This window comes from Arachis ipaensis, chromosome B2 (genome assembly GCF_059453495.1).
Source record: "Arachis ipaensis isolate K30076 ecotype BB chromosome B2, ASM5945349v1, whole genome shotgun sequence".
NCBI classification, from domain to species: domain Eukaryota; kingdom Viridiplantae; phylum Streptophyta; class Magnoliopsida; order Fabales; family Fabaceae; genus Arachis; species Arachis ipaensis.
The window spans coordinates 23,269,051-23,294,949 of NC_142437.1; the positions used below are offsets into that span (position 1 = coordinate 23,269,051).

At 35.6% G+C, this 25,899-nt stretch overlaps 1 protein-coding gene across 1 annotated transcript; it reads left to right on the forward strand.

The window, feature by feature from the left end:
• Window positions 1-517: 517 nt before the first annotated feature.
• Window positions 518-1,774, forward strand: LOC148573303 (protein FAR1-RELATED SEQUENCE 5-like). Its single transcript, XM_088504442.1, has 2 exons — window positions 518-595; window positions 1,070-1,774. Exons 1-2 carry the CDS (start codon window positions 518-520, stop codon window positions 1,772-1,774), a joined length of 783 nt encoding a protein of 260 aa, XP_088360568.1.
• The last annotated feature ends 24,125 nt before the right edge of the window (window positions 1,775-25,899 follow it).

Sequence of the window (25,899 nt, forward strand, 5' to 3'; positions counted from 1 at the left end):
AATCAAATAAAATAAATAATTTAATATTTATCTCAATTAAATCAAATAAATGATTGATTAATTAATACATTTAAATGAATCAAATAAAATAAATTAAAAAATACATTAAAAAACATATCACTTTAGCTAGTTAAAATCTAATTTTAATAATATATAATAGATTCAGAAAAGCTCTGCATACAAGCGATTAGGGCTTGTAAGCATTACAAGTCAATTAACCAATAACCCCCAAAACGTGCTGCAAGTGTTACGTGCCATACACGCTCTATATAAAGATCCCGCGTATATATAACTACCAAATTAAAAAGATTTGTTTCCTTCTTCCTTCTCCTTCTTTCTAAGTTTGCTCGTTCTTCTTCTCCTTCATTCCCCTGCTTTTTTGATCGTTCTTTTTCCTCTCCTTTTTCACTGGTTTATTCTTCGTTATTGACTTTAGTTCGTCTCTTTGTAACTCCAGCTTCGTTTTCTTTTCGATTTCTGGTTTCTGAAATCAAAGTTTGAACTCGTTTTGAAGATAATGGATGATTCAACCTCAGATTGTCAGCTGAATCAGGGCGAAGTGGATTATGAATTTGAATCTAACGAAGTTCCTGAGGTTTGATTTACATACGATTACTCTAAATTTTGTTGTAGTTATTTGTATAGCATTGTGTTGCTGAATAATTCGTGAACATTGATTGTGAAACTAACGCGTGAACATAAATCTGTGGATTGAATTTAATGTATTAGTTTTGATTAATTATCTACAATTTATAGCAGACGTTCGGGTGTAGATCAGAATTTTTTGGGTGTATTTTTGGGGGAAGTGTGGGTGTATTTACAGTTTATGGCTTTTTTGTTATTTTAGTTGAGTTGTTGCCGTTCGGGTGTATTATATCAGACATGATTGGGTGTATTTTTAGTTTTTAACATGGTGTATTCTGCACCCTCTCTCTGTTGTTGATGACCAGTTTGTTCCTATTTTAGTTGAGTTGTTGTCGTTCGGGTGTATTAGATCAGACATGATTTGGTGTATTTTTTGTTTTTGACATGGTGTATTCTGCAGCCTCTCTCTGTTGTTGATGACCAGTTTGTTCCCAAGGTTGGAATGACCTTTACCACCCTTGAAGATGCTGGAAAATTTTACAAGAACTACGCCAAGGCTGCAGGATTTTCTACAAGAGTTCGGAGCACAAATAGGAAGGGAAACGAGATTAAGAATCAATTGATTACATGTAGCAGAGAGGGAAATTGGAAATCTAAAATATCTCCGACCGAGAAGACGAATCCGACAGCCGGTTTAAACTATCCTACAAGAATTTATATACACACATTGAAGGATGTTGGTGCTTGGATCATTTCAAAGGTTGTGCTGGATCATTCACACCCTTGCTGTCCAAGTAAAGCAGAGATGCTCAAACAGCACAGGGAACTAAACATGTCCATTCGTCGTACAATAGAGAATAACGAGGAGGCTGGTATTAGACCAAGCAAAACTTACCAATCATTTGTTGCGGCTGTCGGGGGTCACCGCGAGTTAAATTTTATGGAAAAGGATGTGAGGAATTACATTACGAGAGAAGTTCGTAATGTTTCTGAACAAGAAGATACAAAGGAATTTGGAAAATATTTGTTAAGAATGAAAGAGAAGAATCAGAATTTCTTTTTTGAGCTTGAACTCGAGGAGGATCAATCGATTAAGCTGGCTTTTTGGGCCGATGCAAGAAGTAGAGCTGCCTTTGAGTATTTCGGAGATGTTACTTCATTTAACACCACCTACAATACAAACAGGTAACAAACTGTCCCTGTTTATGATGCTAAATTAATGTATTTTTATGAATCCGCGGCAGAGGTGTATATTGGGTGTTTTTGGGTGTATACAAAGCATTTGTTGGGTGTACCTAATGATTTTCCATTCTGCACTATGGTAATTTGTTTCAGGTATAATTTAGTTTGTGGTTCTTTTGTCGGGGTGAATCACCACGGTCAGTCAACACTTCTTGGATGCTCTTTGATGAAAAACGAAGAAATTGAATCATTCAAATGGTTATTTCAATGTTGGCTTCGTTGCATAGGAGGAAATGCTCTGAAAGGGTTTCTCACCGATTAATGCGTATCAATGAAAAGGGCTTTAGAGGCCTGTATGCCAACAACAATTCACCGTTGGTGTATTTGGCACATCATGAAGAAGATTCCAAGCAAATTAAACGGGTACAAGGGACATGCAGAAATTGAACAAGAAATGAGCGAAGTTGTTTGGAACTCTCATAGCAAAGACTCATTTGATAGGAATTGGAATGATTTTGTGCTGAATTTTGGTCTTGTGGACAACAAGTGGCTTTCAGGTAATGTTTGTTTAAAATCTGCAACAGAGGTGTAAATTGCATGTTTTTTTGGGTGTATTTATAGTTTGTGTTTGGGTGTATTCTGCAGATTTCTATAAAGACCGTCATATATGGGTTCCATTCTATCTGGATCACCACTTCTGGACAGGGATGAGAAGCACACAAAGGAGCGAGAGCATGAATTCATTTTTTAACAAGTTTATTATCCGGAACAACTCGCTTATTCAATTTGTGAAACAATACGATAATTGCCTCGGAAGCAGGGAGCAAGCAGAGAGAGAATCAGATGCTGTAGATTTTCATACGGTCATACCGTGTGCAACCAAATCCTCCATTGAAGCTCAGTTTCAAGATGTGTACACTCATCAAAAGTTTAGGGAAGTCCAAGCACAATTCAGAGGAAAGGCGAATTGCATAACTAGACTAACGAATTCTGCTCTAGGCTATTCAGTATACGAAGTTGGAGAACAAGTTTCCAGCTCAATATTCAACAAGTTTGTGGTTACTTACGACTCAGTAGCAGCCGAGGTAAAATGCCAATGCTTATTATTCGAGTCAAGATGGATATTTTGCCGTCACGCACTAAGCGTGTTAAGCTTTGAACGAGTAAGCCAAGTGTCATCGAGATATATATTGGAACGATGGAGCAAGAAGGTAAAGAGGCAACACACACACATCAAGAGCAGCCACGACAAGCCACTGTTGGAGCCAAGAAGCAAGAGGTTTGACCAATTGGTTTTTTGTTTGCAAAATATTTGCGAATTTGCATTAGAATTGGAGGAGCTTACTGCAATTCTGCATCATGCGTACGATAACATCATGGTTGAGATGGAATCAATGAAAGCCAAAAGGAAGGGGACATCTTCTTTATCTCACGAAGACACTAACTTGGAATCCGTTAAAGAGCTTCAAAGTCCTCCAAGGATTCGAACAAGAGGACGTCCCAAAAATAGGCTAGATTCAAAGTTGGACAAACAGATTGCAAATGCCACAAAGAAGAAGAAAACGAAAGCTTTAAACGAGGTAAAAGTGATGTTCTTTAAATACGTGGTGATTGAGTTTAATTTTCTCGTTAATAGTTTAGCTAATATGTGAGTTTGTTATATTCAGTTAAACCTATTTGATGCTGCATCAGTGGTGCATTCAAATTATAGCCAATATCAAGCACGTGTTATGAATTATCAGTTCGGGTACCAGCAGCAGCAATTAACTCTTTGGGTGTATAGTTACAGAATATGGGTGTAAAAGCACTGTTCGTTTGGGTGTATTTCTGAATTTTTTTGTATTTCACATTTTACATATATATACTTCAGAACCTTGTTTTTATGTTATAAAATACTGTTTGTTTTTTTTACAACGTTTTAAGGGTTTTATGTTATAAAATACAGTTTGCATATAGATTGGTTTTAAGTGTTTAGGTTTCAGGGTTTTAGGGATAAAGTATCAGGGGGGATAGATGTATGGGTGTATATTCAACTTTCTTTGGGTGTAAACAATGTGAGGTTATAGGTGTATATTTAGTTTGATGTTTTCCTTGATATTATAGTACCTGTAATTCAGACATTTTGAATACAGTAGAGAGAGTTTAATTATTGAAAGAAATTTTACAATAAACTGGATTATAATTGGCAATTTTTTACAGCATGTGTTCAATTTGTTACAAGACTATATAACATTTACATTAATCAGTGTCAATATCCTTAGAATCTATCTGACAATATGGACTCAATAACAATAATGATGGCTTGGACAGTCTTATTGCATTACTTCCCCTAATGGCTTCAGCTTTGTCTAGATTCATGTCATGGAATATAGAATCCGGAAAGCATATTCTACTCTAAAGTGGTCCACCTCGTCCTACAGTTAAAAAGAATATTCTGTTTAATAAACCATGTTAATTGAGTAATGTAATACAGAGTTATTTAGTTTTAAACATATTTACCTGGGTCCAATTGTCCCACTCATACTTTCGCCTTTTAATGTTTGCGGGCTCAAATATCTCAAGCCACTTCATTACGTAGATAGCACAGTCATAGCTGAAAACAAAGAAAATAAATTACAAATTACATATAGGAAAGTTTAATTTTCAGAGTGAAAGATTTATACCTTGTCTTTTGGCCCGAGATGTGAAGGTATAGTGGTACAATTTTCTTGTCCTTGTCCCTTGATTTCAGAGGTGTCCCCCAGCATATACTTTAATTCGTGAAATTACATATTCCTTAAAAGACGAAACAAATCAGTAATACATGAATAATTTCAATAATGGGATACACCCAAAGGATCACAAAGTTACACCCTCTATTGAACAGAAATACACCCAACTATTAAAATACAAAACACAGAAATAACTTACAATGAATGTATTCAGGGCAGTTCTCTCATCGGACGGAGATTTCGTGTGATATGGGTCGACTATATAAAATTTCCGCTTTCTTGTATCAGCGAACCATAACCACCAATGCTGTGAATGGCAAACAGGTGAAAATATCTGAAATATGTTCAGATTGAACACTGTTTTAGTTTATTTGGCACATAAGTAAAAAATGGTAATAAGAAGTTTTAGAAATGAAAACTTACATAACGATGGGATGTTAATTTTTGAAGGTCTAAGAAGGGTATAAACATTGGGTAGTCTTCCACTCTGAACGGCTTATTATTTTTAGGCTGTAAGAATACCCCCTGTGGATGATTTGCAAGGGCCATGTTCTGCAAAAATTGTGAACAACCAAATGAATACAGAAAATACACCCAAACGAATCCAGAAAATACACTCAAATGAATAAACAGCTAACACCCAATTGAACACAGAAAATACACCCAAATGAATAAACAAAATACACCCTAAGGTATGCAGAAAACACACCCAAAATTCGTTGAAGTAACCCTTACCACAATATCAGGGGGGAGACAGTATACTTCTTCTTGAAACCTTTTAATCTTTTGTTAGTTTAGGATGAAGCACATGGCAGAGACAATCTAGAAAAAGATGCCGAAATCGATTTTACATCAATCAGGATTGTAGTTAATTTTGGTGATAAAAATATTAATGTTGTTGTAATATTACCTCAGCTTCTATATGCGTTTCAGGCGCGAGTGATGCAAGGTGGAGTTTTGACAGAGTGTATATATCTTGGGCTTGGAGTCTGCAGACGTTGTCAAACTCATTAGTTAGCCCATCTGCGTAGGTCTTCACTCGTATAGCCCAGTGGTAGCATTTCTCTTTCATGTCAAAACTATTTTCATTCGTCCTCGCAGGAGTTTCAAACTTCTCGAAACTCTCTGCCCCACTCTCCTTTGGAATCTGCGGACTTTTTTTTGTCACCCCACCACTTGCAATTTTTTGTACCAGATCCCCTAATTGTTCTAGCAGTTTTGAGGTTTCTGGAGTTTTTGCCCTGTCTCCATCTTGCGTTGACGCTCCCTCCTGCGTTGCTGTTTCTTCTTGGCTTGAATCAGTCAAGCCAAGGCTGAATGATGGCATCGGATCTGTTTTAGGAACATACGATGCTGTCCGTGCCATCATCATCAGCGCAGTAGCGTCTTCTGGGGCTGGATTACTACGTGATCATGTATAACGTATTATAAGAATAAGAATATACGGATGATAACCAAAACATTGATTTTACTCTGATGAACTTACATTTTAGATGGAGTTGGGGGAATTGTGGGTGTGCTTTCTTCAAGTTGTTGGGGGGGTTCAGGAGTGCTGCACGGCACATAAAATTAATCATGATGTAAAAAAACTGGTCAGGGGCAATATACATCCAAACTGTAACCAAATATACACCCAAGACTATTTCTTACCTTTTTGTAGTTCCTTCAATTTGTAGCACAGGAGTTGGTTCATTTTCTGTCTCAGGTGTTTCTTCAATTTCCGACACAGTGGTTGTTTGGGATAGTGGTAGACAAACTTGAATCGGAACTCTAAACAAGAAGAAAAATAAAAGGTTAACAATGCCTTTGAAAATAAAAAGGTTATAAGGTTGAAATTTTCTTGAAAAACTCACATTGCAAGCGCTTCGGACGGTGTCTCTTCCCTCACAACCATCATATTCTCTTCAGCCGGCTCACTGACTGACTCTTCAACCAGACTCAACCTAAAATACACCCTAAGAAAGTCAAAAATACACCCGAACAATTCAAAAGAAAGACATGCTTTGTTTTTTGAGAACTTACATACTTGCAGTTTTTGCTTTTTTTTCCTGCCTTTTTTTCTCGAATAAAACAATAAAGGGCTTTTTTTTTTCTAAAAAAATATATACAAAATTAGAAGTAGAAGGTAATAAAAGAAGAAAAGCAACAGTTATTTGAAAGAGAAATTACATGCTCCCCGCCGGTTTGTTTACGCTACTTTGTTCTGTGTGTCCTTGAGAGGAAGGATCATCACTTTCCAAGTTTACGTCCAGTAATCTAAACATAATAGAGTACATGTTATTCACAAATAATACCATACTGTTAAATCAGGATAAGAAGATTTTATCAAATAAAGCTTCTTACGTTTCAGATGAGACATAGTGACCTTCTGTCGATCGCAGGTCAGCTTCCTTCTCCCTGCGAAACAAGAAACAATTATTAGCAAAGAAAACACCCTAAAATCTGAAATATACACCCCAACAAGACATACCCCTGTGCAGCAGATTTTTCATTATTTTTCCTTAAGAATTCATCTAGATCTTCAGTTCTAATTTCAGATCTGACAGTACATGAATAAAAGAACATGTTAACAAATATAATTTCGATGATAGACGGTAATATAGCTTACAAAGTACTGTACCCATGATAGGATTGAGCTTGCTCAGGAGATGAATCCTCAACAATGACCTTTTTCTTTTTGGATTGTGTCCTGGGTGGAAAAAACAAGTATGAATCAGAAATAAAAAATTAATTTTATCACAAAATACTATCCAAAGAAGTGCTTACTTTTTTGGTGTTCTCTGTGTCTTTTTCTTTGTTTTTTGCTTCTCCACTAGTGATGATTCTTCGCTTCTATGAGTTAATAAGAGACACTCTGTTAATACATGAAATCTTGATAATAAACCCAAAGGAAAGGAGTAATAATTTCAGAAGATTACTCATCAGTTGATTCAGATTCTGAATCAAAATCCTTCTGATTCTTCTTTCTTTTTTTGGACTCCATTCTGGAAGGCAAACAATCATTATTTAAAAACACACTAAAAGGGATAAAATACACCCAAATGAATGCACAAGATACACCCAAATGAATGCACAAAATACACCCAACTGGATAAACAAAATACACCCAACTTGATAAATAAAATACACCCAAATGGATAAACAAAATACACCCAACTTGATAAAGAAAATACACCCAAGTATGTTACTTACTTTTTGGCTTTTTTGTTGGGTTGTTTTCTTGGTGAATCCTCTGAGTCTTCTTGAGTCTCAGACTCAGAGGTAGAATTGTCACTATCAGTTGTTTCTGTCTCCAATGATGATGTTGAACTTGCCTTCCTTTTTTTGTTTTTTTTATTTCTTGTTTTTTTTCTTTTTTCTTTATTTTTTTCATTTTTTCTTTTGTTTCTACCATCCTTACAATCCCCTGAAACATTAGAAATTTTAGTTAGCAGCATTCAGGTAAATAAAATACACCCAAGATATTTTGTTCACTTACCATATGTTCTTCTATTTTCGCCCTCATTCTTTCGACCAACTGCTCTTTACTCCAGTTGGCAATCCAGGGTTCTGGAGGTCTTTCTGCCCTCTTCTTGTCTTTATTTTTTGAAAGATGAAAGTAAATTATCATCAGGGCAAATAGGCATCCATCAATTGCCTTTTTCTTTTTCAGCTTGTAATCGGTTATGCCCTTGATGATAAAACTCAAAACATGTCCTCCCCAATTCCGCTCTGTTATTGTGTCCATCTCAAAAATTGGGGTCAGGTGGACAGGTGAGATTTTGTTTATTATCGTTGGTAAAAGAAACGCCATCTGTATATAGAGGATGAAAATCCTCTTGAACATGAGGCGATCCTATTCATTACCAACGCCAATAGCCATCATCTCATCTGTTAGATTTTTTAGGGTCTTACCCTGGAATCTTCTAAAAATTTCTTTGTCATCTTCAGAAAGATCCTTATAATTGACTTTCTGAGGAAATAGATCTCCTACAAAAAGGAAAACAACATAGTATGAAAATCAGTTCAAATACACCCAAGCATCAATTGAAATACACCTGAATATGGCTCATATACACCTATAATTTTTAGCGAGTTACCTGACGCGTTGATGCCAAGTGCAGCCCCTATTGTTTTTTGTCTTACTTTAAAAGAACCGTAGCCGATTTCCAGTCGGTTTTCCCCTAATTTGAAGGAGTTAGCTAACTCCCTTAGTATTTGGTAATGCACCCTTAGTTGTGGGATGTGCATCAGGCTACCAAATCCCAAATCCCTAACAATCGTTTTCTTCTCCTCGCTCATGTTTCTGAATTTCTCACTTAACAAATGTGTTGCACACTTAAGGTCTTTAGTTTGCTGTAAAGAAAGCAAAATTATAGTCAGATATATTTCTATTATATAAAACTGATTTCATCTAAGACATATATTTGTTCTTATATTTTTTCCAGCTTGGTTTCTGGCTGCCATTTTTTCTGAAATGAAAAATACACCCATAGATATCAGTAAGATACACCCATAGATATGAGTCAGATACACCCATAGATATGAGTCAGATATCACTCAAACATGCATTAATATACAAGGTCAAGCAACATTACAAGGTCAAGCAATATACACCCATGGACAAGCAAATATTAGAACAGTTGCAACTGTTGACTATATTACAGTATATCAGTTCAGAAATATACACCCAACAAATTATGCCATATACACCCAACAAATTACTCCATATACACCCACCAAATTACGCAATATACCCCCAAAAATCAGTTACCAGAAGAACTAGAACAACAAGAACAGTAACACCTAGAACAACTAAGAAGAACAGTATAACCTAAAACCAAGAATAATAGTAAAACCTAGAACAAGTAGAACATTATAAACTGTAAAATGAGACCTAGAACAAGAAGAACAGTAAAACCTAGAAGAACGTAGAAGAACAGTAAAACCTAGTTCTTCGATTTTCGAAATGTGAAAAATATACAAGATGAGTAAAATAGTAACGTAACGTACCTTGAGTATTATAACTTCATTTTTTCTGGAGATTGTTGATGGAGAGTTCTATGTTGTGTTGATGGAGAGTTCTAATCTTTGCGACGATTGCTATCTCTGCAGTTTACAATGTTGCTCGAAAATGGACGGTTTGTGTTTTCTTCGAATGGCTTGGAGAAGTGGAAGAGTGCACCATTAAGGAGCGGTTTTCGTGAAGCGCAACTGTTGAGTGGAGCGCGTGAATTTTACGCTCCATTCAAAGTAATTGAGTGCGCGTGTGAATGAAGTGTGGGCTGGAAACTTGTATAACTTGTAGGGCCTTTTTGCTTGTATGTGTAGCAGGCCTGTAATAGATTTTACACAAATTCTTCCAATAAATATTTTTTTTCTTTCATTCAATAAAGAATAAAGAATAAACAAGTGGTTGTTCTGCTCATAATTTTCAAAATTGAACCAACATCAAACCAATCAGATTACTCAGTTATTAGGTTAATTATAAATCATAATTAAACAATTATATAAAATTTTATTTTATCATTATTATAATAAATATCTTTCTTTAGTTTAATTTTTATATAGGAGTATGAAATTAACTATTGTTTTCAAATTTTAATAATTCATTAATTACTTTATACTCATTATACATTCAAGTATTTATTGAAAAGAGAATAAGGATTATAATTATAGAAATAGAAAATATATTGTAATTACTCAAATATTATTTTTTGTAGATATAATTTAGTTTAATAATTTATATAATATATTTAATAAAAAACATGTACGACACTTAACAACTTAAGTGTAGCACCCTACTACACAGAGTCTTATACTTAAGTCATAAAACTGAGGTGGTGAGGTATTATGACCTCTAAAAATAAAAATATACATACAAAATAGTTGAAAAAGTTTTATATCTAAGAGACTTTGAAGGAAAATTTAAAACAAAAGTCGTAACACTCATGTAAACGGAAACTTGTGTGTGAAGAAGCATAAGATACATATATAGGAATAATAAAAAGGGAGTGTTAAAGATACAATTAACAAAGTTTCTAACTCGGTTTGCAAAGATAAACCGGCCAAAGCATATAAGTATATATATACATATATATAAGAGAATCCCAAAATGACCCAGCAGAAAAGACAACCTATTTCTCTGAATCAACCTCTAAGAGGGACAATCATAAAATACTTAGTGGAGAATCTATATACATATATAAATATAAACAAAATATGTCCCTAAGTTCCAAGAGTTCTTCGCTTCATCAGAGTCTCCAGAATACAGAGTGGTGCTTCTCAACCTGCATCTGAAAAATACAGAATATGTATGGGATGAGAACCGGGGGTTCTCAGTATGGTTAAGTTGCCCACATATATAATTAATAAGGTCTCGGAAAAGCCAGAGGCAATACTAGAACTTCGATACTCAGATTATAAAACCTAAAGGAACAAACTGAACCATAAATTTGGTTATAACTCCCTAAGGTACCCAAGTCAAAGTATAACCCTAACTCTGCAGTTTACCTTCTGTCTCCTTTAACTCTAACCCTTGGTTTCACTTTCAAATAACATAATATTTTATATATTTTACCGCTTACTACTAAATCATTATTAAACAACCCTTACCACTGACCTAACCAGTGACGGCCTATGGCCCAAATCAAACCAGCTCGGCCTCTGGCCCAAATAAACTCAACCCGACCTCTGGCCCATTTCAAATCAAATCAACATTATCACCTGTCCACCACCAAGGTACTCAAAACAGAAAGACAATCCCAAACACAAGCAAATAAAAGGCAAACACATTTAAAGAACAATTACAGCAAGTATCACAGTTATCAGTTAAACAGAATTTATCAGATAGGCAAACCAAAATAATTATGCACACCCAAACAAAGCAAACAAATACAACATGATGCATGCATGTCCTACTGGCCATGAGCTCACGTATTGGTTAAACTGCCAGAACCCGACACATCCAGTAGCTAACCCAGACATTTGTCTCTAGGTTGCGCATCTCCAGTAGGATCATAAACGAAGGAGAGTGCCTTTCCACATCGAAGGAGTGTGCCTTTCCACCTTGCAACCAGAGAAGAATGTGGGAAAAACAATACGAAGGAGAGTGCCTTTCCACTTTCCCCCACATCCCCATCACGACAAGAGAGGGAACTTCCGTCCTCAACTTGCCATCCGAATACATTTTTAAGTTAATGAGCAAGCGGGATCGCATCCAGACCTTTCCCTCTCAACCATTTCGACCACACACACATCTCGACCATTCCAGCCACACACAGACACACAGTCATCCCTAATCTCATCATTAACATCTCAATTCAGTTACTCTAGACCATCCTTCACTTTTTGTACTAAACTTCTGAAAGGCATAACTCTTTCGTTTTAAAATATTTTTCATCCGTTCTTTGAATGGCGTAAACTTCACGGACCCAATTTTCATATAAACCAAGTTTGAAATAATTTAGGGGATCTGGAAGCCGAGTTATGGTATGCCAAAGTTCGGACAAAAATAATTTTTTCACAAAGTTCTTAAACCTCTAATTTTACCAAAAATCAAACTCAATATTAACTTTCTATACACATAAACAATACCACAACATATCGTTTCAGCCTCACAACCCCACATTCTACCAAATCAATCATACCTCAATTAATCACACTTATCCCAATTAATCTCAATTATACACACAATTCTCAATTTATCAATATTCATATACTCTTGTTCATTTTTCTCATTCATCACCATCAAAATCACCATTCATAAACCTAGTTCACCAACCACAACCACATTCACATCATGATTCATTAAATCTAATCAAGCATCATCAATTCTACATACATTGTCAACTAAATCACTAAACATGCTCCAAACTCGTAATTCAACTTATCTTAGGTCGTCTAGCCTAAGTTTTCACAAGACATTATATATTAAATACGAAAAACCAAAATCATACCTTGGCCGATTTTCTGATAACCCAGAACACCTCAAGCATTTCCGAACCACAAGCTCCACAATTCCAGCCACCTCACCAACGATACCCAGCCTCCAAAGCTAGTCTTCTAGCTTCCAATTTCTCAAATTAACTCCAACCGATAACCAATTTCAATCTAACATCACAATTATCACTATAATCAATATAGAGTTTACTAAATCAATATATCACAAAGGGTTGGAGGATTCTTACCTTGCCCATAGCTCAAGTGAGTCAAACTCAACAAAAACCCGTAAGCCACATCGAACCTAAATACTGAAATCATACAAAATTCAACATGCATTCATATTGAATTTTGAAACTAAAGTGGGAAGATCTGGGTGTAATAAATTGAATTTGTTACCAAATTAGTTAGTGGGATTTGTAGAGAATTCCGAGACGAACGCATGGCCGCTGATGGCTCATCAGTCGGAGCTCCGGATTAAAAATTACAAGGATTTGAAGTTGAATTGAAATTGAAACCTAGGTTTTTTCTCCTTCCCTTACCTTGCATGGCTTCAGCATTCTTGGCTGAAAGGAAGAAGAGAATTGGCTCTAATTATATGTGGTTGGGCTGATGGGTTGGGCCTTGGGCCAATTTTGGATCCGGTTTAACCGGTTCATCCCGTTCGACTCAATCTTGGGCCAAATTCTTTAAAATTAGTGTCAAAGTTCTTGTTTTAATTAGTTCTACCTCACTAAATCATAAAATTTTATTTTCTAATTTATTTGATTAATAATTAATTTATTAACTAATTATTCACCAATTACTCGGGGTTACATTAAGCGTGTCGTAATCCATTTTGACCTATCTAGTTGAAACCAAATTTGACCAATTTTATCAAATTTGACTTTTTTAACTTTTGTTTAATTTGACAAAATTTGACCAAACTGATTGCTTAGCCGATTCAAAAGATTATCTAATTAGTTTAAGGATCAGGTGATCAAATTTTTAGTTTGACCGATCGGGTTAAACAAATTTAGAAACTATGGTTATGGTATCTTACATTTTTGTATAGATCAATTTTAAAGACAAAAATATTTTAGGTGAGACAATAGAAAATTAATTTAAAATAATCTAAAATTATTTTATTTTATATTTTTTAATTATTGTATAGCTTATTATACATTTTTTTTAATTATCATTGGAATAATTAAGTATATTAAATAAAATAATAAATGTAGTCACAAAAAATATAATAATAAATATGTAATTTGTAACACTTTTACTATTAGAATGTCACGCTTTCGACTGCGCTACTCTGATAATGAGAATATTACGATGACTTTTATATATATAATAATAGAATAGGAGTCTTTGACTCGAAATCGTATCGCTGTTTTCTTTAAAAAATCGAAAGTGTAAGAACCGGAAATAATTAACCGATTAATTAACGTAATATAATAAAAAATTAATAGCCTAAAATAGGTTCCAAAAGTTTAGAATATTAATTAGAAAATATAAATATGATATTTGGACTCAGTAGATTTTTCTAAGTTGGAAAATGTAATTTTCTTTGAAAAATTGCGTAAAAATGCGTTCCAGTAAATTAACCGGTAATACCGGCTTAAGTCTGTCTGATACTATGCGAGAATGATAAAAATAGTAGAAAAAGTTAGGAAATAAATTAAAGTTAAAAACCGGGCGTTAATTATAAAGGTTTGGCCCAAAGTTGGGTCAAACGGACAAAAAACACTAACAGGTTGGACCGGGCCTTAGTTAGGGCCAAGCCCAACATATAAATACACTTAAAATGAACCCATTCAGCTCATAACTCACACCCACACTAAACCTAGCAGCTGCAAGAGAAGAGAGGAAGAGGAGAGAAAAACACTATTTATCGATCTACGGTGCTCCAATTCGCGTGTCATCAGCGGCTACGTGAAGCTCTCACTAAGTCCGTTAGTTCTATTTAACTTGTGTAGGTAAGGTTTTGAAATGTTCTCTCCTTTCTGCAGCCCTAAGAAATTCGAAAATTTAGGTTTTGGTTTTGAGTGAATTTTTGTGTTTTGATTGATTAGGCGGTATTTAAGGTTGGGTTATTGGTGGTTTGTGCCCCAAACATTATGAGGAAAGGTAAGAAAACTCTTTTCCTTGTGAAATTATGATTTTGGTAACTCTAGGTTGATTTGTGGTAATTGGTATGGTTTTAGTTGAGTTCTTGCAATTGTTGGAGTTGATTTGGAGCTTTGAAGGTGAGATTGGTGATTTGTTGGTGATTGAAAGCTTGGTTTGGACTCAGTTTGGGTATTGTGCATATTGGAAATCAGCTAAGGTATGGTTTCAGTTTTCTCTATGTAATATGTAATATTTCTGGACACTTAGGGTGTGTTTGGCAAACGCATTGGAGAAGAGAGAAGTACGTTTGAATCTCTTGAACTCTTCATTTGTATGTTTGGTAGCTTTTTATCATCTGAACGTAAAAGTGATTCTACTCTTCAACCCATGTTTTTCAACCCATGTTTATCAGAAGCTACAAATTCTTGCTTTTCCGTTTACTTTTTCATGTTGGACTGAAAAAAATTTCTAAATACCAATTATGTCCTTCATTATTCATATATTTGTTATTTGTTTTATAATACTTTTTCTCCAATACTCTCCCATGCATATTATTATTTTTTATAAAATTCTTATTATTTTTTGTTTATATGAATTTTTTAACTGTTATTGTTATTTTTTTTTGTATAAAATATTTTTTTGCTTTGTATTATGATTATATTAATCCTATTAAAGTAAAGAATACTGAGATTACTAAAAAAAATTAAATTTTATTTAAATATCTAACATAAAATTATAAGATAACATAAAATAATTATTTAAATTTATGTCTCTTTTGTAATTTTTCATCTAAAAGTGATTTTAAATAATGTAATCCAAACAATATTTAGTTTACTATAATCCATTTTGAATGAGAATTACCAAACATAAATCACGTTAATACCAACTCACTTTTAATCAAAATTAATTTTGTAAACTTAATTTTATACAAATCTCCGTTTACAAACCATAATCCAAACACGCACTTAGGCTAGTTGACCTTAGGATAGGATTGAATTTGTTGTTATAATTTGTTGATGTATGATAATTTTGATGATTGTGATTACTTCGGTGAATGATGATGTTGATGTATGATGTAGGATTGGATAATGAAGATTTTGAGGATTGTTAATGAATGATAAGGTTTGTTGATGTTGATGTTGACAGAGGATGGTGGAATGATATTTTGTGATATAAATTGTTGAAAAAGTGAGTTTACAAGTAGGATTTGGTGTATGGAATGGATGATTTTATGTGTTGCTAAGTTATGGAATAATGAAAAGATATATGAATATGATTTAGGTACATTAGGACTATTTTGAATGTGGAATAAGTGATTTTGGATTGAGAGTTTAGTAAAATTGAGGTTTAAAGGTTTTTGGTGAAAATGAATTTTGACAAACTTTGACAGATCATATTTTGAGCTACAGTTTTTGAAATTGATTGAACTTTGTATCAAAGTAAAGATAATTCAAAGAGCTTTAAAACGGTATATATTTTTGTAGAAATTGGAATTTTGTAGAAAAAGATATGATCGTTGGAAGTTGATGTCAAAAATCTAATTTCTGTAATATTGCGGAAATTGTGAGTTCTGGTGCGCACACTATTGTGCGCGTGCTCTGAGCAGGGGCCATGTTTTGACTTGTGCGTACGCACACCGTGTAAAATTTTGAAATCGTGCATACGCACACACTAGTGCGCATGCACACACAGGGAGATGCCTACTGTTGAGAGCGATCGCACACTTTGGTGCGCACACATACCCTGTGAAATTTGCAAGTTGTGCGTACGCATAACATCGTGCGCACGCACAGGCTGGAAAGTGCCTTCTGTTGAGGGTGTTTTCATGTATCCATGCGTGCACTCAAAATGGAAAGTTTTACCTTCTGTGCATACGCACACCTCTATACGTACGCATACTTTAAGAAAACTCTTCTGGAAGTGCATACACACAACTTTATGCATACGCACGCTGCCCTGTTTCTCAATGAAAACCTTGTTTTTAACCGGTTTATCTTCCCGGCAAGCTTGTAAACTTCCGTAAAGCTTATCTAGGGTGTCTTAACTTGTTTTTAGGCTTCATAAGTAAGTTAACTAGATAGTTTCAGGTAAAAAGTTTAGAAGAAGGAGCCTTAGAATTTTGGAGTACTGAGGGTGGATTAGTTGAGTGAAGTGGTAGAGTACTGTAAAGACGATTGGTATGATGAAATTGTGGAGTTGAGGATTTGATGATGCTTGAGACGGGTCTAGGGCTCGGCGTGGAATGATGGCCTTACTGAAAATGATTTCTAAAAATCACTGAAATATTGTTTTATACTGGTATTGTTGAGACGCTATGTGCCTGGCAAGGATGGCAGGTTAATCCTGCCTATCGAGGTCGGCGGCGGCATAAGGGAGGTGGTTAGTACCGCTTACGTTGAGATGTGAGGTCTGTGGCAGAGTATCCCACTCGCATCCTTTCGGAATCATAAGAATGTGTGCAGGCACTATATCCCTGGACTGTATACCGGGCACGATATCCCTAGGGGTTCCCATTTTATTCGTGATCGAAAGGCAACATCCCGAGGGGATATGTCGGGTTGGCAGTTGAATCGACAATATGATATCACAGCCAATAGGGCAGGTATTCATCATGTGCATCTTCTATATGGTTGCTTGCTTTGTTTACTTGCATAATATGCCTATTTGTATAGCAGGGCTTTGAGGGCTTTAAAGGCTTTGAAAGCTTTAAAGCTATCAGATTTAAAATTATCATATTACACCTTAAGAAAATCCCTAAAGCTCAATTTACTTTTTAGCTTAGGAATTTGGTACATTGTTGGGTGAACGGGTCAGAGGAAGAGGGAACAAACATACCTGAGCACACAGACAGCGACAGAATGGAGCAGTAGCTCCGACAGTGGCACGGACAGCCACGACTCCATCTGGTCACTACACAAACAGCAGCTACGGCGAGGGAGCAACGGCGACGGGAGGCACGAACGGAGGCAACTCCTCCCCCTGGCCAATTGGCCTGCACTCTCTTCTCCCTCTCTTCTTCAATGGCGACACGACGGCAACACTGGATGACGACGGCGGCGATCTTGACGGCAGAGCGATGTGCGACGATCCCTCCAGCGGCAGCGTGGATTGCGGTGGCCCCTCTCTCTCTCTCTCTCTCTCTCTCTCTCTCTCTCGCGTTGAGCTAGACGATGTTCCTCTCTCTCAACGTCTCCTCCCTTTCCTTTTCGGTTCTGACAACGACGACGACAACGGCAATATCCAGCCCCGCCGGCGTCGTCACCTCCCTCTCTTCTTCTCCCTGCTCCCTCTCTTTCTCTTTTCTTCCTTTCTTCCTTCCTTCCTTCCTTTCTTTCTTTCTTACCATGGGTGGGGGTAAGGGGTAAGGGTGAGTGGATAGGGTTGTGAGGGTTATTGTGTGATTTGAATTTTAGGGTTAAGGTTTGATAATTTTAATTAAATTAGGATATAGAATAATTTAAGATTTAATTTAATCTTTTAAAATTATTAAATTATCAATTTATTTATTGATTTTTAATTAAGTATTTTAATTTAAAATTTTAATATTTAAATTAAAGTATATAAAATTTTTATTAATTTTTAATTATCAACTTATTAAATAGTTTTAAGTTTTAAATAATTTTTTAATTTAAAGTTAATAGTATTTTACTTGATTTTTTTATTTATTAAATTAAATTTAAAATTTTAATATTTAAAATAAATTATATAAATTATCATTAGTTTTTAATTATTAAAATTTTTAAATTTTAAATATATGAAAGACCTAAAATTATAAAAAAAATATAAGAATCTTAATTAATTTATATTCAGAAGATTAAAATCTGATTTAGTTACAAAAATATTTTTGAACAGTAATTAGAGTTAGAATTAGGGTTAGGACTAGAGTAATTTAGAAATTTTAATAAAATTAAAAGGTAGAATAGTAATTAAAAATCAACTATAATTTATTTAAATTATTTTAAAAATATAATATTTATTTGTCAATTTACTAATTAGTTTTAAGTTTTAAATATTCTTTAATTTAAAATTAATAGTATTCAACTTAATTTTTTATTTATAAAATTAGATTTAAAATTTTAATATTTAAAGTAAATTATAAATTTTTATTAGTTTTTAATTATTAAAATTTTAAATATATAAAATATTTAAAATTATAAAAAATATATAAAAACCGTGACCATAGATCCTTTTAGGTCACCCCAAAAACCGTGACCATAGACCTCTTTAGACCACCCCCCAAAACCGTGACCATAGACCCCTTTTAGGTCACCCCCCAAAACTGTGACCATAGACCTTTTTAGGTCACCCTTTCGAAAAACCGTGACCATAGACCCCTTTAGATCACCCCCCAAAATTGACTATAGACCCGTTTAGGTCACCCTCCAAAATCGTAACCATAGACCCCTTTAGGTCACCCCCCAAAACCGTGATCATAGATCCCTTTAGGTCACCCGCGAAAACCGTGACCATAGACCCTTTTAGGTCACCCTTTTTTGAAAAACCGTGACTATAGATCTTTTTTGGTCACCGTAAAAAACCGTGACCATAGACCCCTTTTGGTCACCCCTAAGACCGTGACCATAGACCCTTTTAGGTAACCCTTTTTTGAAAAATCGTGACCATAGGTCCTTTTTGGTCACTGTAAAAAACCGTGACCATAGATCCCTTTAGGTTACCGTCCAAAACTGTGATCACAGACGCCTTTAAGCCACCCTTTTTTAAAAAACCGTGACCATAGGTACTCTATGGTCACCCCTTTTTCCAAAAACTGTGACCATAGCTTTTTTTTTGTCACGGTAAAAAATTATGACCATAGAGGGTCTATGGTCACGGTTTTTTACCGTGACCAAAAAAATCGTGGCCATAGACCCAAAATTTTGTAGTGACATATCGAAAGAATAAGTATATGTGTCCACTGGTTGTGTTCTTTGGAGTCAATCACCATAACCAAACCATTGTGTTTGTTGCTGCGCTAGTGGCAAATGAGAATGAGCAGACTTACACCTAGTTGCTTTAAGTTCCTGGACGCTATGAAGGGTAAAGCACCTGGATGTGTCATAACAGATGGACATGGAGTGATGAGAAAGGCAATCAAAATGGTATTTCCTGGTACTTATCATTGTTTGTGTGCGTGGAACCTGCTAAGGAATGCTACTTCTAACCTACACAACCCCACCTTTACTTCTGAATTTAAAAAATGTATGTTGTTTGATTATGAGGTTTTCGAGTTTGAAGATCATTGACATTATATGTTTAATGCGCTTGGTCTATTGAATAATCAATGGGTTTCTGACCTTTATTCCAGGAGAAATATGTGGGTAACTGCACATATATGTGGCCACTTCTTTGAGGGTTTTCGTACAATGTCTAGATGCGAAGGGTTGCACTCAATTCTTGGTAAATTTATCCACGCTGGGCATAATTTGAGGAACTTTTTTGAATAGTTTATGCGTTGCATATCCTTAAGGAGGTCTGGGAAAGCACACTATGATATGCTATCTGTGGTTGGGGATGTAGTGCTATAGAGTCCGTTGCATGATTTGGAGATGTCAGCTTCCAACAAGCTCACAAAAGAGATTTTCTTCATTTTCAGTCCGATGCTTTTTCGGACTTGTACACTGAAGGTACAGACACATACTTCGAGCCAAACTTGTGATATATACACTTTGTCATGGTCAGTTAATGCTCGTAAGGAGTGGCAAGTGTGTCGCTATTGTGACAGTAACATTTTCAAGTGCTCGTGCTTGCGGATGGAGTCTCTTGGTATACCGTGTGATTATATTGTAGCAGTGCTCATACATGTGGAGTTGAGTGATATACCAAACAATCTTGTTCTTGATCGTTGGTCGAAGAATGCTCGCTCCAAAGTAAGGGCATTTGTGGAGAAAGCTCTGTTTTGCTGGGATTCAACGATCACGTTGGATGCTGAATGATCTTTGCAGGGAAATGTGTGTTTTGCCATGTGGAGACGAAGCTGAATTTGTTGACATGATGGATAAATTTTGTTATGAGATGTCGCGGCTGAAAGAGAAAAAAGATTGTGGTGATTTAGGAGATCGGAATGAAGTTCGGAAAGCATCAACTGAATTTGATGGCGTGGAACGGTGCAACAGAGTTTGGATTGGCCGAGGACTATGACTCAGAGGGAGAAATATCATATCCATACTTCAACTGAATTCGCTTACATTTTATTTGAGTGGAAGGATAATATGGTGGGTCGTATAAAGAGTTGTCATAGTATTTATCAAACCTTATGCAGTAGGTGTTCGAGAAATTTAGTTTCTCACAAGATCATGCATTATGCTCTATATTTGAAATAAAAAATGTATGTGTAGGAGACTTTATTATGGAGCGTTAACTTTGGAAATTCATCATCATCATGCAGCATTATGACTTTTATAATTTATGCCTTTTTTTTATTTGGAAATTTACCATGACCATGCATGCTGCTGTATGAGACTCTAGTATGCAATATTGAATTTGGAAACTTAAAATCATCAAGACCCAATATGAGGTAATAAAGAAAGTACTTCAAAAACATAAAAATCATGCATTATACTCTACATTTGAAATAAAAGATATATGTGTAGGAGACTCTGTTATGGAGTGTTAACTATGGAAATTCATCATCATGCAATATTATAACTTATATTGAATTTAGAAATTCATCATTATAATGCATGCTGTTGTATGAGACTCTAGTATGCAATATGAGATAATAAAGAAAGTACTTCAAAAACACCAAACAACGTCATACAGTGTGCCATTTACAAGTAACTAACTGCCATGTGCAAGTTATAAAACATTGTACCAATGTGACAGAAAAAAAAGATTGTGAAACAACACCATGCAATCCAAAAAACATCATCAACATCTGTATCATTCTAAGGTTAGTTACTCATAATCAACAAACTGAACCAAGAGCACCACGTCCGGGTTAGTCCTCGATATCTCAAAAATAGCCAATTGATCATCGTTGATGTTGCACAGTGATGCGTGAGCATCTTTCCTATCTTTTCCGAGTGAATTTGCATTTAATTTGTTGAGTTTAATCAAGAATTAATTATCTTTTAGCCACTATGGATACTACTTTGAGTCGTGTGCAATTCTATTTGTTTTAGGTAGCATTCGACTGGATTTGATGGAGTTTCTGCAGAAAAAGAGAAGAAGGCGAATGATGCTGTCAACCCTGACCTCTCTGCACTCAAACCTAAATAACTCGATCTACAAAAGTCCAATGGATGTGATTTCAGTGGCGTTGAAAAATTAATTTCCAGATCTTTCCAACGATATATAATAGTCCACACTTTTCTCCCACCAATTCGGCCAAGGCTGCGCCTAACTTGAGATTTCTCAAGTTAGGCGCAAGACAGCATCAACAACACGCAACAATGAGCGTGACTCCAAGTAAGGCGCACTAAAGCTTGAGTTAGGCGCATGCCACAACAAAAGCACACCACATTGATTTTGCTTCATTCAGGTAGGGCGCACTCCCATCTCAAGTAGGGCGCAGCAACACAAGCCTTGTAACTCCAATCACTGCATAGCTCAAGCAAGGCGTGGCTTGATGCCAAGTTAGGCGTGCCTTCCTACGAAGCAAGTGGTCCCCATCCATCAATTGAAGACGCGCGGATTGCTTTAATTAATTCTTATTTAAACTTTATTTTTATTTATAAATAGAAAAAGATATTATATTAGTTTTAGAAAATAGATTTTAAAATAATTTAGGATTAGATATAAAAGAGAAGAGAAACTTCTCTGCTGGGGATTATTCCATTCCAATTCACAATTATTCACAATTCACAGTTTAAGAGAATCCTAGTTTTTCTCTCTGAACTATGAGCAACTAAACCTCCACTGTTAAGGTTAGGAGCTCTATCTATTGTATGGATTGATTCTATTATTTTTCTATTTTAATTCATGTACTGATTTATAATTTAAGAATTTTTTTGTTCTTTATCTTATGAATTTGGGTGGAACGGAAGTATGACCCTCTTTCTAATTTCTTGTATAACTTGGAAAAAGCTCTTTACTTGAACAACAGCTTGAAAACAATTTCTCCTAAATTCTAATTATCTGGATTTAACGGGATACTTGACATATAATCCTCTTATATTTGGATAATTAGGATTTTTGTGGCATAATAACTAGAATTAAACTTCACCCGCTAATTGGAATTAAATGACCAAGGAATTGGCGGTTGATGAGAGTTAGAGGAGACTAAAAAAGTCTAAGGAATTAGGGTTTAGTCACATATAGTTTGCTATGAATTAAATCTTACATGATTAAAATAGTTAGTAAAAAAAGTCAATCCGGAAAATAGATAACTCTAAAGCCTTAACTGTTTTCTCCATATATTATTCTCAACTTATTTACTGCTTGCCTTCGGATATTCTGAATTTACCGTTTAATGCTTTTGAACTCTCAAACACCATTTTTTGTTTGTCTAACTAGGTAAATCACTTAATCATTGTTGCTTAGTCCATCAATCCTCGTGGGATCGACCCTCATTCACTTGAGGTACTACTTGGTACGACCCGGTGCACTTGCCGGTTAACCAAGGAGATGACCATCAAATACCGATGCGGACGCATGGCTCACGCGACCGCGCGGAATGGAGGAAATCACAATGACGCGATTGCGTGCCTGACGCGAACGCGTGGACTGGAATCTGCACAAATGACGCGAACGCGTGGACGACGCGGACGCGTCACATGCGCCACATGCAGAAAATGCAGAAAAATATTGGGGGCGATCTTTGGGCTGTTTTAACTCAATTTTCAGCCCAGAAATCACAGATTAGAAGCTGCAGAATGGACAAACCAAGTGGTCCCACCCATCAGCTGAAGACTTGTTAATTAATTTGAATTTAAATTCAAATCTTATTTTAGGAAAAGATATTATTTTAATTTTAAAAATTTGATTTTTAAATTATTAGGATTAGTTATAAAAGGGATCCCAATAGGGTGGTTCCAGTACAACATTCCACAACATTATTCCATACAAATTTACATTCCATATTCCATGAGCAACTAATCCTCCATTGTTAAGGTTAGGAGCTCTGTCTATTGTATGGATTGGTAATATCATTTTTTTATTTTAATTCATGTTTTGATATATATTTCAATAATTGTTTTTGTTCTTTATTTTATGAATTTGGGTGGAACAGAAGTATGACCCATGTTCTATTTGAGTTCTTGTAAAACTTGGAAATGCTCTTTACTTGAACAATAGCTTGAAAACATATTATCCTGAATTTCTAATTGTTTGTATTTAACGGGATACGTGACATATAATCCCTTTATTTTTGAACAATTAGGATTCTTGTGGCATATAAACTGGAATTTGATCATCACCCTCTAATTGGAATCAATTGACCAAGGAATTGGCAGTTGATGAATTTTAGAGGAGACTAGGAAGGTCTAAGGAATTAGGGTCTAGTCACAAATAGTTTGCCATGAATTAAATCTTGCATAGTTAAAATAATTAATAAGAAAAGTCAATCCAGAAAATAGATAACTCTGAAGCCTTAACTGCCTTCTCCATATATTATTCCCAACTTAATTACTTGCCCTTCTTTAATATTTTTGCTATTGTTTAATGTCTTTGAACTCCCAACACTATTTTCTGTCTGTCTAACTAATCCTATCAAACGCTATTGTTGCTTAATCCATCAATCCTCGTGGGATCGACCCTTACTCACGTAAGGTATTACTTGGTACGACCCGGTGCACTTGCCGGTTAGTAAGTGTGGTTGTAAATAACGCACCATAGAGCAAAGCTTTGGTTAGATTCTCAACCCAATGAGAGTTTGGATACTTGGGATAAGGTTGTCACTGAGTTTCATACTAAATTTTTCCCACCAAAGAAGCTGACTAAGCTTAGGGTGGAGGTTCAGACCTTCAGGCAGAAGGATGGTGAAACTCTTTATGAAGTTTGGAAGAGATACAAGCTACTGACTAGGCAATACCCTCCGAACATGTTCTCCAATAACTAGATATCTTTTATGAAGGTTTGAGTGAAATATCCAAGATGTGCTTAGATAATTCTGCAGGTGGTTCATTGCACAGGAAGAAGACACCGGAGGAGACTATAGAGCTTATTGAGTTGGTTGCTAGCAACCAATATTTATACTCATCTAACAGGAATCCTGTGAACTCTGAGGCTCCTCAGAAGAAAAGTGTTATGGAAGTAGAAGCTCTTAATACTATCCTTACTCAGAATAAAATTTTGAGTCAGCAGATGAATTTAAACAGTTGAGTGGAATGCAAGTTTCAGCTATCAACACCCAGAATACACCTCAAGAGGTCCCTTACGACATGACAGGTAATTTTATACAAAATGAAAATTATGATTATACTCAATCTTCTTCTGAACAGGTAAATTACATGAGGAGTGGTCCTAGAAACCCCAATAATGATCCATACTCTAAGACATACAATCAGGGGTGGAGAAATCATCTAAATTTTGGGTGGAGGGACCAACCTCATAGATCTCAGAATTTCAACAATGATTCTCAGGGCGGTTTCCAACAGAACAATCATAATAACCTCCGATTTCAATATCATCAACAACAACAACCTCAGCAGGCAAATTCTCAACCCCAACAAGATTCTAATTAGGAGATGATGAAAAGTTTTATGCAGGAAACCAGAGCTTCCATTAGAAACTTGGAGGTGCAAATGGGCCAACTGAGCAAGCAAATACCTGAGAGGTCCTCAAATACATTTTCTGGTGATACAGTGGTGAATCCAAGAGAGGAATGCAAGGCTATCACCTTGATAAGTGGACAAGTAGCAAGTATGGAAGCACAAGTTAATGAGGAGCCAGTTGAAAAAGAAGCTCCAGAGGAGAAGAAGGAAGAAGTAGAGCACGCCCCTCCAAAGCGTGCGGGTAACCCATTCCCAGACTCTCTTGACACTTATCCTACATTGCCAAAGGCTCCTGAGTACAAGCCTAAAATGCCATATCCTCAGAGACTTCAAAAGGAGACCAAGGACAAGCAGTTTTCAAAGTTATTGGAAGTCTTCAGAAAGTTGCAAATCAATATTCCTTTTGCTGAGGTTTTGGAGCAAATGCCACTCTATGTCAAATTCACGAAGGAGTTGTTGTCAAAGAAGAAGCCTTTAAAGGGAGATGAAACAGTGGTCCTGACTAAAGAATGTAGTGCCATAATTCAGAATAACTTGCCAAGGAAGATTCCAGATCCATGGAGCTTTCAAATTCCATGCACCATTGGGAGCACAACCTTTGAGAAAGCGTTATGTGATCTGGGAGCAAGCATCAATTTAATGCCCTTGTCTGTGATGAAGAAGCTGCAAATCCAAGAGGCACAACCCACAAGGATAGCATTACAGATGGCAGACAAATCTATAAAACCTGCATACGGATTAGTGGAGAATATCTT